This window comes from Halyomorpha halys, unplaced genomic scaffold, assembly GCF_000696795.3.
Source record: "Halyomorpha halys isolate HHAL.00 unplaced genomic scaffold, Hhal_1.1 Scaffold802.1, whole genome shotgun sequence".
In the NCBI taxonomy this organism is placed as follows: Eukaryota; Metazoa; Arthropoda; class Insecta; order Hemiptera; family Pentatomidae; genus Halyomorpha; species Halyomorpha halys.
Genome location: NW_027106006.1, coordinates 258674 through 275900, shown reverse-complemented (window position 1 = coordinate 275900; position 17227 = coordinate 258674). Strand labels below are relative to the sequence as shown.

Here is a 17227-nt window from a genome sequence, read left to right as displayed (position 1 = left end):
TCATTAACTGTTTAGTTTACGTAATGAGACATAAACAAAAATATATAACACAACGCCTCTGATCATTTAGACTAGAAGCGATGACCATGTTGCTGCTCTGGTAGAATAATGACGCAACTGTTAAATCTTTTTTGAATCGGCGGTCACAAAAATGTATTCACTTGATGTTTTTGAGCCAATAACATCAATTTCAGAAAATTTAAAGTTCTATCATTATTCTTCTGGATATGCTATACCATTTTCATTTATTGATTTCTACTACAATCTGAGAGTACTTAGAAATTGTGATTAATTTCCACTCAATAAGTTATTTGTTAGAAATGAAAAATATACATACTTATAATAATTATATCATTGATAAGTAAAGTAACAAAAAAATAAATAAATAAAATATATCCATTACTGAGAAAATAAATCTTATCAAAGTATTAATATTTTTTTAAAAAACGCAAAATCAATAGAGCATTCATAGTTAACTATAGTATTAAAAAATGAATTTATAATTTAATATACTTATGAAATATCCTTTCCTGATGCAATTATGTTATTATCCGATATAATCTAATACAAATATGAATATGCTTTTGAGAAAAAAGTTACAAGAAACAATTTTTCTAATAAGATTTTTTTGCTACTCGGATCTACCTGTGCCTGAGCCACATTTATACTACGTTATTTAAAAAATTGTGAAATAATCAATTATTAACTAATAATTATATTTAATTTCACAAGTTTGGAAGGGTAAATTTGGTTCTGGCCCGAATAAAAAAATTTTTTTTTTAAATATTTATTTATTGCTATTTACAACTGTACATTATAATATATTTAGTAAATCTGATCTAAGTTAAATTGGAGTGTTACAGGCGTGTAGAGAAACTACCCATTGGTAGCACTCTAATGACATTTTACATTATCTTCTATTCAGGCGCCTCGGAGGATTGTCAGAAATGGAAGAGGATGCAAGATTAGAAACTAGGGGATTTGAGTGGTTAGAGAGTTTATAATGGAAGGAGTGATATCTGGTTCGGGCTAGATCGGTTACATAGGGAACATTAAGGTCTTTATGTATGATTTTATTTGTGACAAAGTAAGGAGCATTAAGGATTTTACCAAGGATTTTGGATTGTAAGGATTGAATACGAGAGGAATTCGAGGGTTTAGTGGAGCCCCAAAGCTCAACTCCATATGTCCAGATTGGCTTTATAACAGTCATTTATATCAGTCTTTTGTAATGTGTTGGAAGTTTAGACCGTTTGTCTAGTAAGTGCTGTATAGTCGAAATCGACGTGCAGTTTCCTGTCTTTTCAGTCCAGTGTGAGGATTCCAGGTTAATCGCTTGTCCAAATGTAGTCCAAGATAGCGGATCTGTTCGACAGGGGTAAGATTAACATCATTAAATGAAACTGTAGGGCAGTCAGTAGGTTTACGACGAAGGGTAAAGGTGATTTGATGGGATTTGTTGGAATTTATCTTAATCCTCCAATTATGACACCAATCTTCGAGGGCTGTGATATGGGATTGGAGATTTTAGGATACAATTAATGCCGAATAAAAATAAAAAATTTTATTAGCGAAATCGACACTTGCTCTCTATATATTAATGAGGCTACACTATAGTTGTTGGGTATTGTAAGGAAACATTATTTTTTGCCTGTTAATATGTAATAAAACGAATACTTTAATGAACTAATTAAAATGTTAATGTTTGTGATTATACTAGATAAGGCGATATAAGTAATATTTTTAAGTTTAAAAATAGCCAAAACAAGTTATCTTTCTTACATGATATAGAACATTTTGAATTTTAACATATTCTTATTTTCCCGTCTTCTTTAGATATTTATATCTGGATATTTAACCTAGGCGATTCATTCATAAGGATTCGAAGTTTTTGGCGTTTAAAAAAGCATATTTTTATATAATATTCATAACAATGACAATTTCGACCAGACCCTTCAAGTTGTAGATATCTCCACTACCTACCGACTTGTATTCCTAATCCAGGAAGTTAGCCTTGGGTTAATATCAAGCAGAGGTGCCATCGAAACCATTTAATCGATCTGTGAGTCAGTGAAGTTGAAAATTAGTCACTGCCTTGTGGTGTCATGCCTGCCAGGTATAATACTAACCGAGCACGAAGCGGCCAACTGGAGGGAGGGAGGCAATGTGATTCCCCTCTAATCGTATCGAGGCATTTGTATTATTAGTAAATAGCTGTAATATATATTATTATATCAAACGCAATCTTATCTCTTGAGAATAACTTAATTTTTCAAAATAAAGGTATATAAACACATTTATAAGGCTGTGTTTGTAAGCAAGGAAAGATCAATTGTTCATATAAAAAGATATATTATTTTTGTTAGGATAAATTTAATATTATTAGAAATAGCAGGGAAAAGATTAGTCTGAATTAATAAATAATTAATAATTAAGTATTTAATTATTAATAGACAATAATTAAATACGTTCCCTAGAGCAATTCACCAATATCTGTACTAACATGTACTAAGAATTTCTGCAATATATGTAATTGAAGGTATATGTGCAATAATAAAATCATAATATTGAAATTTATTGTTCAATTATAATTGGCCTATTTGACGTAATTTCAACTCAGTGTACGGTTAAGAAAATACTGATAGTATTATCATCATATGTTTACTATGGAAATATCCCTGAAGTACTTTGGTTAATGTTTTTTTCATAAAGTTAGCTCTCCAGCACTCACCCCCACTCACAGCTAGTACCATCCATTACTGTTAACCTCTCCACTATCGATATAGTGTATTATTCCCACGTTAGCCTACTCTGTCGGCACCAACAGCCCTCCGCGCCTGGAGTGGCATGCAAAGTGGACAGCCCTCCTGGCCAATAGACAATAGATTATTGTCGCTAGTGGTCTGGTAGTGACACGGGCTTGGCCCTCTACTCGACCAATAGATATGCCACTCCACAAGATTAGTCCTCATGCTGTTTGTAATTTCTGTTAAAATGGTAGTCTCTCTCGGTGTGTAAATCAAACACATTCAGAGCTCTCAATTTATCTGTTCCATTAGATATCATATACTCCGGGGTTTCTGTGTTGATTGCGTCAATATACGAGTATATCTCCGTTATTCTCACCCCTCCCCTTAAATATTTATATTTAAATCCAGCGGTCCTGTCGCTGACCGATTATTATTTTTTCATAATAGCCATTTTGTGAAAAATATTCTGTCTTTATCAACTCTTTTTTTTTTCTCAGTGAACCAGAATTTATGTTAGAATTAAAAAAAAATAATAGGACAGTCTATAAATTACCTATAAAATATGTTGTAATGTATTAAACTATTTTATTCTGCTCATGAATAACATCTCATACAACCATACGCATCTAAACATTACAGCCATCCTATGCTATTGTTTCTCAACCGGTTGGACGCGAGAGCCTTGGAGTGGACAATGGGAGGGTCGAGTAACACTCATTTTTGCGAGGATTAATTGTTAGAATTATTATTTAAATTATTTTTGAATGCGTGTTAAAGGTTTTAACAGGTATATACACAATAAAAGTAACTCAAAATGGAAGGTGGGCCACACTTCGTTTAAATTCTGACTTAGTGTAACCAACATCTATAGGTTGAGAACCACAGTTCTAAAACATAATGATTTTTGTACAAGAAGGTAGTTTGGTAAAGATAATTTAGTATTAGTTAAAAGTCGTGAAAATTCTTGCTAGTTGTCATTAGCACTAATGTAAGAACAACGAAACCTATTCTAATAAATAACAAAAATAAATTTTAAGTTATCTGGTATACCATTTAAATCTTTTTTAAACTATTATTTTTCTGGGATCAAATTTTAAATCATATCCTTATTTAGTTTAAAAGTTAATATGCAAAAGATATTTCTGTTTCCAGAAAAATTCATAAATTTTCGACCTATATATTTTATTTTTTTATTTTATTTATTTTTTTTTTTGCAGTTTTTGACATTTGTGAGTTATGTTATAATTCTCGAGTTATTTGTTCTCTAAACATAAAAAAAGAATAAGGAAATCTCCAAAGTTTGAACATCAATTTTTTTTCATAGTTAAAGTACTCTTCCGTCTTAAACACTAAGTACCGACTTTTAGACGAGGCTCCGAAGTTATTTCGTCCTGACCTTTAGCCTGGAAGTAAAAAGTTTTTCGGCTTTAAAGAGATACTTTTTCGATGCTTGGGAGTTTCCAGGGAAAAACCTTATCGCTTAAAATCGGTCGTTAAATGTTGTAATGTTTTAAAGAAAATGGCACAATAGTCTTCTTATGGGTCATGTGTATAAATGTTAAATGTTCTTTCTGGTATTAAAAATAATGGATATGAAAGCATGTTGTTAACGTAACAATATAATCTGATTAGAAGTTCTTTAAAATTTATAGATAAGGTAAACAGTTTTAGTTGATGATCATCCCCAGTATCTGTGCTTCTAAGCTCATAAAAGCTTAATGATTTTAATGAAATTGTATTCTAATTTTATTTAAAATTGTTAATTTTTAAGAAACTGTATTTTTGTAATTTTAAAAACGTTATAAATTATAAGTTGTGTTCTTGGTTAAAAAAAGATTGACCTAACTATGGTGTGGTGAAATCGTGCCAAGAATTCTCCATAAAACCTAACCACTTAAAATTTGCTTATGTTCCATGATAGACTATTGATATTTGTGTCTCTCTTTTTTTGCTAAATTCATACGAATATTTTGCTAAATAAATAAATAATAAGGTATAGAAAATTCATCATAAACTGGCACAATTTCATCATACTTTACTCTTGATGTTCCAACAAATCGTCTAATAACATTTATAGTATATTTCATTTAACTGCCCAAGAAATTGGCTACATCTCTTGAAAAGTTTTTTCTCTCCCTCTGCTTTAATCCTGAAAATAGCCCACATGCTTTAAAAAAAAAAGTTCTGTTTTTTACGGCACATAGACTGATCCCCTGATTAACCTATGATATTCATGTATCAATATCTACTCTTAATTTTAATTATATTTTGTTTCATCAGCAAGTATTTTGAGGCAATATTCTTAACGAGGGAAGTCGGGAATTACTATAATAATTTTCATGAGTAATAATTGAACAATTAGCTGGCAGTAAATTCAGTTTCGTGGCTATCTTAGCTGCCATTCATCCTGCTAGGTAATTACCTATTCGATTGCTAATGTATGGCGGGTCGGGTACATTCGCTAGATATACAGTAGTTACTGTCAAATCAGCCCCTAAATCATACTGTGGCTCTGAGTGGCCTACAGAGGATGCGACTCAGGGCTCTGTTGTGTCATTAACCTATCTCATTAATCTAATAATAAGTCTTCCCAAATTTGTCATCAATTATCTTAACTAAGCAGCTTAATATAGTACCCATTATGTTAGTAATAAGTACTTAAGATAATAACTCAGAGGCAGCACTGAAAGACTTTTCGTAATTTAGAAGCTCTAACCCATTAAAAAAATTCATAAGTCTTATCAAGCATTCAACAATGATATCTGATTTACAGACTCTACCATCAGTCAAATTTTTTTTGAACTTGAAAGAACAGAAACAGCTTTCGAAGCAGGTTCACTACAATAATTTTTTTAGGTTAAATTTAAATTTCATTTAGAATAAATGTTCTACCATCATTTAAAAAAATGTTTATACCTGAATAATTTATACGTCATAATTTTACTGCGATTTTTATAGGATATAATCTTAACCTGTAATCTTAAACCTGTAAACTAAAAAAATATGGTATCAGAATCCAAATAATACGTTATCCGATGCTTTTATTTTTTTAGATAAGAAATAAGTTAATTTAATATTGTTTATTTTGTTCCAACGATGTATCAATTTATTTGACAGGCTTGTTTGATTTTATAAATTATTTTATAAGGGTTGTAAATTGAGACATTACATTATTTAAATAATTAATTCTTGATCATAAAAAAGACCTGTACTATATCAAACATTGATCATTGATCAAATAATGTATTTCAAAACATTTCATTTCTTGGCACTTTTTCATACCAAGATCATTAAATTTGGAGGTAATCAATAACATATTAAATTAATCATTGATTTAAAGTTTGAATTATGTCTTTAAATATAGGATAAGGAAATATTTTACAAGTATATTGCTCGATTCAAATTGTTTTTATGAATTTTTTTATTAATTTTTTGTAAACTTATCCTTGTCTGGTACTTCTAAAAAGTAAGTTGTTAAGATTAAACCGTTACAAGAATAGTTGGTATGTGGCATGTGAGTATATTTAGGCACGTTTGGAGCTTATACCGAATATGAAACATTGGATTTGGGGATTTCTCAGGTCGAGTGTAAATAGTGTACATATATGTATGGAATATGTGCTTTATGTTATTATTATTATTTAGTCTTACGTATTTGACTTTTATATTTGGTTTATGTTTTTAACTATCAACTAATGTATTTTTCGATAAATAATTTATAAAAATAATGAATGATCATTTGGAAACTGAAAGGTAATGAAATACGGGCTTAAGTATCAATCCTTTTTTTGTGGCCACATTAAGTCATAAAAAATTAATAAAGTTTATCGTGAATAGATTTGTGAGTTGATATATTTGTGAATTTTTTATTTACTTCGAATTGCTGTTGAGGATTATGACGGATGTCATTTACGACTCCATGCATTGGCAAATCCATTCGAAACTTTATAGCGGGACTCACCTGCCTTCAGGTTTACAGTCTGTTAATGAGTTCACAATTTTACACCGTAGAGGTCGCTGAACGCTAAATTTACAACATCCGTTGCAGAAGGTCTTCTCGCATATCAACGGATCGATCCGTGTGGCCTGGCAACTTAATAGTTCATTAACCATAGGCGATTTAAATATTCCACTCCGCAGCTGAGAGCCAGGACAGGACTTCCTGATATCCGAGAGCCGTCCTGGAAGGGTTAGAGCAAAAGGATAACCCGGAGAGCTTGTTATTCAGTTCAGGAAGAAGGACAACAAGAGAGAAGACAATAACTCCAGTCAGTCCTCTTGTTCTAATTACAAACTTTCTCCAGGCTTCCCTAATTGTTCTGTGGTCTCTGCTACTTCCTAATTGGCTGAGCACTTTACTGTAGTCGTCTGTCCGTGTCTTTTGCTCTTGGCTCCGAACCTAGCTGGTAAAACCGGATGACTGACTAGTTTTGTGTGAGATAATTATTCTAGTCGAGACATAATCTTTAAACGAATTAATTTTATTGTTAACTTATTTAGGCAAAGAAACTCGAAATGAATATTTGAATATAAAAATATTATATATAAAGGAAAAAAAAGGAAAAAGTTACCACCTCTCCCCCCAAAAAAAACTTAACAATTTATGTTTGTTAAATTAAATCGAACATACAACTAGTTGCAAAATTCGAAGAAATCTACGAAGATGAGGAAAATACTGTCAACAAAACATTTCATTTTGAAAAAATACGAAAATCTTGGAACAGATAGTAATAGTGATTGTTTTTTTAAAAATTCATTTATTAAAATTTACAACTGTTTTTAATAAATTTGCCACTAGTGAATGTGACATGTTATATTAAATAGCAAGTTACAATGTTGTGAAGAATCTACCCATTGTAGATCTTCAATAATATTTCCTGAGTTGGTCCCAAGGCCATCAATAATTTAATAGATCAATGTTATATAGAGTATAGAGGCAGATAATTTGAATAAATGAATTTTTTATGTTTATTTTTTTTAATCTGGTTCATAGCATTCCCATTTCTTCCCTTTTATGGAAATTTTCTTGGTTTTACACGTTAATCTTAAGCATTAATATAAGTTAAGTTTAGGAATGCAATCTAATATATGTAGTAAGAAGCAGTGAAAATGAATGAAAAATTATTTTTCATAAGTACACGATTAAAATTTTAGCTATGCAAAATGATATATGCAGTATTTTTTTAATAAGATAGACATCAATTATAATACAGATTATAATTATAATTTAATTTTATTGATGCAGATTTTTTTTAAGTGTAGTTGTTTTGTAGGAAAACGATTTATATAAATTTTTTACAATGTTTAATTTATGATTGTAGTTATTAGACCTTAAATTGGACAAAAAAAGGGGTCATATAATTAATTATTAAAGTTTTTTATTTTCCCTGAAATTATTAAAATAGAGAAATAGATTTTTTTATTTTGAAAAAAAAAACAGATAAGACGTTTTGAAAAGATGATTTGAATACATCTAGCACTGATATTGCATAAACATTCCTTTCTCTGATTTCATTTGATAAAGAAATCTTGATCAAATTTAACGTTTTCCTTTTTACATCTTCGATTGATTGCGTTATACATTTATATATTTATTGAGTCAAGTGAGTAAAAGAGAGAAGTGATGATAACAGAACAGACGGAATTGGAGTGAGTACTCAAACTGTGGTAGTGGGGGTAGAGGAGGAAGCCAATCTCTTAAAGCCATGCCATGTGTGTGTGATATATGGGACGAGTGGATTGGTGTCGTGTTTCTCCTGTCAGGAGTATGTCGTCATCTCTCTTTGTCCTGTTTAATTTTCACCTTTAAAATATGTCAGTAATGCTTTCATTTCAGGCTACATTTTTAATTATAGGTCTGCTTGAATTGACGATGAGCAAATTCGAATTAAATTCTGTGACTTAATAGTTATATTTAAAGTTCGATATTATCATTACAACAATGCGAAAAGTACGTCTCCTTTTTTAAAAAAATTTCCAAGACCCTAAACGCATTCCTTCAGAAACATGGAGTCCCTTATATATTTATGATCAACCGAAAATAAAAATAATTCTTAAGAAAAAAAAAATAAATAAGGAACGGCGTTTCATTAACAGTTAACAACAAGGGTAGAGATATTAATTCCGACCCCGAAACTCAGTCGAGTTTTAATTAAATTCATTTGACTTTTAACTCCTTTTTTACTAATTGAGGAAATATGAATGCCGGCCAATTAGGAAAAAGAAGAAGAAAAGAAAAATGGCGGACAAGGAATTCCTTCAATTTGTAGAATACTGAGAAACAGAAGGTATATTTTCTTTTTTTTTTTTAGGTTTTTCTAGAGGGCCTAAAGTACATGGCCAAACGAGGTCTAATTAAGCTATCTTATAAAATTTTTATTGCTATCATTATAATTAGATGGTCTTACCAGCCGTGTAATTTTATAATTATTTATTCATTTTTAAAAAACTTTCCAAGGAATAGAACAGAATCTATATTTATTTTTTAAAGATAAAGTCTTGAACTAATTTCATTATTCAAAAGATGCATTTATATAACAAAACCTAAGTCTGGTGCTCTATTACAAAAACAATAAAGAGAAGATAACAGACTGGATAATAAAAAAAACCATCAACGTGATATGCTTTACTCCATTACAATACACTTTGTAGTAATCAGAATTATTTTAAATCGCCAAAACATAATACAAATACAAAATCATAAATATGAGTTTTCAAGCCAACATTTTTCATTCTTAATCAGTAGTACAATATAATCTATAGACTGCAACTAACTGAGCCCATTTATTAAAAGTACCTCTAAATAAGTGAGTTACTTCGAGCAAACTGAAGAATTTTTATCAGTTGTCACAAAACTGTTTATTGCAGACCTCCGCTTCGTAAAAAATACTTCCATTGAAAGCTGGCATGGTCTGATTTTCGTTTTAATTAGTAAGTTAAAACATTTTTGAAACGACTAATGAAAGATGGCCATTGTATCTATTTAGAGCGAGGAAATAAAAAAAATATGCGTCATCTGCAAGCAGTGTAATATCAGTTATACCTTTGACTGCTATGAGATCATTTTTGTAAAGCAAAAAGTATTGACCCAAAGAAGAATACTTGTGGGACTCCCGCCTGTATATTTTGTAAATCAGATCTTTTAAATTGATTAAAACACAAAAAGTCCATTGTATAAATAATTATTTATTGGAAAAATTAAATATTGAGATTTATGAAGAATTAATTTATATTCAATTGAATAGTTAGGTGATTGGTGGTTTATTAGCTTACTTTTTTTAAACCATTTTAGTTCTTACAGGATTTCTTCTTCCCGATTCTGAACTAAACTTTTCGATGTCCATCGGTTTATACATTAATAAATTATAAAGTCGTAATAAAGGAACTAGCTTTTTAATTAAATGGCAATAATATTTATTTTTAGATATTATTCGAAATTATCAGTAGTAGTTTTAACTGCTAACTAACATTAACGGCTTTGCTTATGTCTAAGTTGTTTATCTTAATTGTCAAAAGAAGATGACATTCGAACTTAAAGAGAACTGATTACAGATTGAATGAATGTGAATCAATATGTGCAAAAGGCTTTAAATTTGAATGACTGTATTAAACTCGCACAATCAAACTACCTCGATGTATTAAATATTTATTTTTTTCTTTCCTTTATCGCAGTTGGTTCAAATCTCTTTCGCCTTCATGGTCCATAGCCAAGATGGCACTGTGAGTACGCCGACATCTGTTCTTGGTCCTCCCAGCCCCCTCAGTCACTCAAAGTCAAGTGTGTTCTCCAGAATAAGAAAAAAAAAAAAGAAAACAAAAATAATCCAGATAAACAGGGCTAAAGAAGAGCCAGAACCCCAGGCCTAAAAGCACCAATGTCCGTGGGATATTTTTTTTAATTTCACCCCCGATTTAGACTACAGCTCGATTCCATTAACAGTTTGATAAGTTAAGTGGCTTAAAAGCAACTGCTCAAGATATAGCGTTTCTATTTCGGTACGCCTCTTAGCCCAGGGAATCAATGGAGACTTACTGCATCCATTAAGCACTAAATAGAGAAATCCAATATTTTACAGATTATTTCGGGAATGGCGCCTCACGAATCTTTGTATGTTTTAACGGGACTCGGGAATTTCGTCCCCTATCGTTTGCGTTGGCGGTTCATAATTTAGGAATATATTACTGGAATATCGTTAATGTATTCCACTCCGGCTTTAAGACAACTTTTTCTAAACCACTGACCTTGAGAATTTTTTTATGAATTAGTAAGTTCCATTTGTAGAGAGATTCATTAAGCCGAATTTCCATTTAATCCCTCTATGGATGGAACTAAATATAAACAAAATAAGTGACATAATATAAATAGATATTGTAAAATATCAGCAAAATTATTTATATTATTATTTATGAATAAATAAACATTTTCTGAAATAACATCTATAGCAAATCTTAATTAATTAAGCCAACATTAAATGAGAACAATAAAAATAAATATTCTTCTATACATTGTTATTTTAGATATCCCAGACGGACGTCCTTAAAAAATAGTATTCGGGTTATTCGTAGTGCCTATTTAACGTTTTCATGGTATTTTAACTTCCTTTTTTTAACAAAAAGATATTTGTAATTTTTTTTTTGTTATTTACTGTCCTTAGAATTAAATTATTATTTTATATTAGATGTCGAAGATGGAAATATTGTAAGGTTTCAATCCGGAATTCGGACCCTGATATATTTATTCATGTTGATGTTTTCCTCACAGTAATAATTATCCTTTAAATTAATAATATACATAATTAAAAAAAAATAATATAAAACATTAAATAAGAATAAAATGTCAAAGAAAATTTTTTAATTATTATTATTTAAAATTCAATAACAGTAAAAAAAGATAAAAACGAGTTAAAATCTATATATTGAATATTTATTCAGTATAAACCTAAAACGAATTTTATGAAAGCATTATTCGGTAAAAAAAGAAAAAAGAATTAGGCCTGGAGCTAGGAAATGATTTTTTGATGGCTCGAATCTAATCCCCTTCGTCCATTATTTCGCAATAAATATTTTATTTTGTTCAGCTCCACGAAAACAGAAGGTTTCTCGGAATAAATCATTTTTCAGTTTGCGTTTACAGGTGTGCTCAACGACCAGTAGTGTTTGAGGGATCTCAACGTTGTTTTCAGATCGTACACATGGGAATACATAGATTCTATCTATCAAACGAGATGTTGCTATATATGGATATATATATATATATAGGTTTAAATACATGAGTCGTTTTTTAACGATGGGACGTAGAAATCTTCAAAAGACGCAGGTAAGCCCCTCCCTATCTGTGTGTGGGATTGCTACCCACTATACCATATCTAAGGGAATCTAACCCCTGGGTACTTAAAATCTGAGAACAAATTTCTTGCTTTTCTACTGGCAGAGTCCCTCTTTTTCCTGCTACTGATTAGAAGGGCCTCCGTCTTGTCATCCGCCAGCTGAAGTCACATGGATGGCAGCCAATTTCAAATAATTAAAATATTCTTGGAAGCCCTAAGGGTCTCTTTGTATTTTCTTGTGTAGGACACCTTCGTTCACAAAGTTCCACAGTGGAGGTCCCAACACTAAACCCTGCGGTCCCCTCCAATCACATTGAGGTTCCTCTGCCCATCCTCTTTGGAATGTATCAAGGTCTTGTCCTTAAAAGAGTCCCTTTTATGATCTGTATAAGATTCGTAGGCACACCCATTTCCTTAGGTGTATTCAAAATGCAGCTCCATCTTGTTGCATTGAAGGTGTTCGATGATGGCGTAATAACACTTCGTGCTTCAATCTCTTCCCAGCGATCGCCATCCGAGCCGTCTCCAGCATCCAGGTGATAGCAGATTTTGCATTGCAAAACCAATATTGGTTTCCTACAGAGGCCTCCTTCACCTTCTGTGATCTGTTGTAGCTTGTTAAATATAATCTTCTTTGAAGCTGTATCCAAAAGACTGTCTCTTACCTTTCGGGATCAGGATCCTCGACTCCTGGTCGCTCATTGTAATAAGGATGGCCTGGTAGTCGCCGTTGGTGAAATCATCAATTTACTTTGAATAATAAAAGATAGTTTAAAAAAAAATTCAGATATATGTAAAATTTATAAAAATAAATACTCTACTTCATAAAGGATCTTGTGTTTAGAACTTTTCAAAGAAGTACTATTTTCACAATGTAATTTTTATTTTTTTTAATTTATGGTCAAATGAGCTTTGAATTAAATACCGAGAGTGGCAAAGGTAGGTAAGTCAGGTAGAGATCGGACATAGTCAGCGGTCTCTTCCTTAGCGTTGGATTCGTACTCTAGTTCATGTGCTTTTCTATTTTTTTTTTTTGGTGGGGGGGGAGAGTATTCGTGGCTGTTGTTCAAATTAGAGTATGAGCGTATCCATGGCATTTGTAATGAGATCGTTTTTAATACGTTCATATGTATCCGGTTAAGGTTGAATTGTATAAGTCAATTTGTAAATTATCACATCAGTGTTAGTGTTTTTAATTAAAGAAAATCAGCTTTGACATATTTTTGTTAGAAAACCTCCTTATTTCAATTTTATCATGATTTATTATTGCAGGTGGTGAATTTAATTATTCGTGATCCGTGGGGGGCAGAGAGTGCTTGGATAATGACAGCTAGTACTCCGGAGGTACACCGGCTCACGAACGGTAGAATGCTAATTCGGGTGAGACTGATGTAGCCCGGACTGTCCGAGCATTCTAATTGTGCATAATTCTCGAGCGGTGTGTAGCAGGGCTCTGTCCAAACATCCCTGCAATATTCCCTTATCTAGATGGCTCCCTTGCCTTCCACAGCCTGCTGCGACGATTAAATCTAATACATAATATCCCGTGGAGCTATCCGTAGGGAATCTGCATATTCACTAAGAGTGGAATATCCCACCGCGGTTAGTACATGCTAACCATTATTAGTAACATTTGCATAACGAAATGGCGGAGTAGCGCAGTAATTATGAATCAGTTACATTTTACTGCAATGTATACTTTAAAAGAAACTAAACATCTGTGAAACACGTTCAGTACCTTTTGAGTTTTATCAACCGACTACGGTGGGGATAATGATATTACTAATCCAATTTTTGAAAATGTGTTACTAATAAAAAAAAAATTAACACATTTAAGAAAAAAAAATAATGAAAAAGAAGTGATTCATCACACTAAAGTCTGAAAAATTTTAATTACGATTTTAGTTTGCATTAAGCCCGAAGTTCTCGTTATTGTTTTATTTTTACATGACAGATTAATTTAGCGTAATCCATCGAATACACATGATACTTCTTGCATTCTATTATAATTTTTCAATTTACCTATTATAAATATAATTCCTTACCAACTATAACATGTTACAAAACCGATATACATGCCCGTTTGTGATAGTGAAATGTTCATATGTACGGTTTTATATGTTAATTTCCACCAGTTATACCTGGGATATTATTTCGTAATATTTGGACTGTGGACCAGTGTTGGCCAAAAATGTTGGAACCACTACACAATTACTGTAATTTGAAACTGTTGAACTTAAATTACAAGTTTTTATCAATAATTTTAACTAATTGTTGAATTACCTTATTGTAATTTCGGTCCGACATTGCAATTATTAGTTGAACTAATGTAATGTGTAATGGCTAATCGCAATCACTTTCTGCTCATTATTGTTACGTAATTCAACCTCTGTATGAATATAGAAATTCATTGTGTGTTTTAAATTACATCATATGCCCTCAATGTTAGTTAAAAAAAAACAACAAAGTTACGGTTCTTAACTCCCAGAGCTCATAATATATTCAGTGATAATGTTTCTTGACAGAATATAAAACTGCAGCGCCCTAACTACGGGGTGAGAGACAAAAGAGCAAAGACTAAATACGAGTAGATCTCTTTAGCAATTTATAAAGGCCCTCTCCTGAGTTAGCTATGCAAAGAGGACGAGGCGGTCTTTGTTGGAAAGAATGAATGCCCTTGTTGGTATCCCAACAATTATTTCCCCAACGCAAACACTTCTCAGACTAACATTATATTTTCTGTTTGTCCTTGCTTTCCTCAAGATGGGACCTTCGGATCTGGTAAGTGAACTTATACTTTGTTAATTAGACAGTTTGCATGCCTTCTTTTTCCCTCTTATCTTCCTTCTTCGGTGTCTTCTAAGTCATCTAATTTGTCTCCCTATTGTTTGACTTTAGCTCCTTTACTGCTTTGTTTGACTTGTTTTACTAATATTTTATCTATCACTCGTTACCCGGCTTCATTATCCCTTTTGTTTGCTTCTCTCCTCATTACTCCTGTTTCGTTTGATACTTTCCGTTCTTCCTTCCTAGAATTTAGTGATGCATGGACTGATTGTTTTCGGTATTCTTTGTAGTATTCTTTCTTTTAGAGAGGTACAATTGTATTTAAAATAATATTCTAGTGCATTTAGTTATCTTTCAAGATTCTATTTATAATTATTACTAAATAGTATTTCATACATTTTAATGTATTTTCCATTAATCAAAGGGGTGTCGGTACTACTTTTATGACACTATGTACTATTGTAGTTTATTTCACAGAAGTGTATTATTAATGAGCAGAGGAGATTGATGATTTGATGGTGAAACGTGCAAATCGTTACAATAAAAAATACTTGGTTCTTTTATATTTAATCCCAAAAAATATTTGATTGAAAAGAAAAAAAAAAAAAAATAGATAAGAATAATGCTTCTTCATAAAAGTGGAATGTAAAATTAATAACAAAAAATAATGATATCGGTACACTAAGTAAAACATAAATATTCAAATCCTATGAAGTTAAACGGAAAAATATTTTGGATAAAAATACTAAAAATTGTATTTACAACTTTGCAATCATAACTCACTGAATTTTTAAACTAAAATATCTGTATTTTTTGTACGAAACGTAGACGTGGAACGGTTTTTAATTTATCATTGAATTATTGAAAGTAGATTCGATATGGATTTTTATTTTTGGGAATACTATTTTCATAACAAAGTCGTAATTATTTTTTAAACAACATCCATTTCAAATTTACTGAAATTATATAAAAACTGTTGTGTAGCAACTCGAAATTGATTAATCGTCATCGTATTTTACAAATATCAACCAAAAGTTCTGCTATTACCTCTAATAGTCTTCTTATAGTTGGCAATGTAATTTTTCTGTCATCTTTATTTATAATATTTATTATATATGGATGAACATGAACAATGGAATGCGCCATTTTGAATATTAGGAACAAAATTTTAACTCTGTTGAAATGTTCATTAGGATTTTCAGGTAATGTTACTAAGTGGTTTTGAACCTAAATGCCTGGGGGAGATTAGGCTGAAACATTCGTTTCGTTTGCTTAACCTTATTTTAAAAACTTTATTTCAAGTTTACAAAAGAGGTCCCTAACCCTCCTTCCAAAAAAACAAAAATACCCGCGTTCGGTAAATGGGAGCTTATTTCATCCCGTTTGAACGCTAAACTGGGAATTAAAAAGGGAAAAAAGAAACAAAAATTGCTTGGGTAATTGGTTTAGTCCGAGGCGGTACGGCATCGCAGTACCTGGAGGAAGAGGATAGGACTGGAGCTAATGTTGTTAACAGCAGAGGGTACTAGTGACGTCATGCCACTTCAATTCCATTAGGAAACAGTCATTTCGTTCATAAATTACTTAAAAGTTCTTTAAGAACGTTGAAAATAACTAAGAGGGGAGAGAGAGAGGTTTGTGAAACCTGGAATATTCGTGCAAAAAAGTTGTGATGGCTCTAGGACTTATCATTCAGCAAAGGATTGGATATGACTGTTGAAGCACTCTACAGAAGACTTTATTTCGATGGACAGAACTAACATAGACAAAGTAGTTTTATCAGTAAACTTTTTTTCCAATGTGTTACTGAATGTGAATTACATTAAGTCTTGTAAATTCCAATGTCTTTCGTCATGTCTATTGTCAAGCTCCTGTTGTCCTCCTGAGTTACTTTTTTGCTGATTTACAGGTTTTAATAAAAAAAAGTGAAAACATAAGGGTATTTAAATTTGCAAAGAGTTAAAATAAAAATGCTTATTAATTAAAAATAAATTTTGAGACACCAGCACTGAGGTTCTGCAATCAAATTAATTAATTACAAAAAAGTATAGAATATACGTATATTTGAATGAAATGAAAAATAATTTTATTCTGGGACAAATGTCCTGTAAGAATAAATAATTTTTCACAAAATAAGATTAGTTGTCTGGCGGACATTTTAAAAAGTTTCAGTGTACATGTTGATATAACATAAAAATCTTAAGTAGATTTGTAATAGTAATCAATAATGGATGTATAGATGGTTCACAGTGATGTGGTTATGTAGTAGGTGAAGAAATAGGTGATATCTAAAGGTAAGGATGGATGAGGATTGACGAATGGAGATAAGAAAAAAATTCCAGAAGGAGCTTGCACATATGACGA

General features: G+C 31.4%; 1 protein-coding gene across 3 annotated transcripts in view; it reads left to right on the top strand.

The window, feature by feature from the left end:
* The window catches only part of unc-5, a 544094-nt gene that overhangs the window by 421156 nt on the left and 105711 nt on the right, over positions 1–17227 (top strand). For 2 of the 3 annotated variants that reach the window (XM_014429462.3, XM_014429461.3), the window contains exon 7: positions 14840–14857. The exons of the other annotated variant lie outside the window; for it this stretch is intronic. In XM_014429462.3, coding sequence (XP_014284948.1) covers positions 14840–14857 — 18 coding nt within the window. The remainder of the gene's footprint in view (positions 1–14839; positions 14858–17227) is intronic. 3 annotated transcript variants of the gene reach the window in all.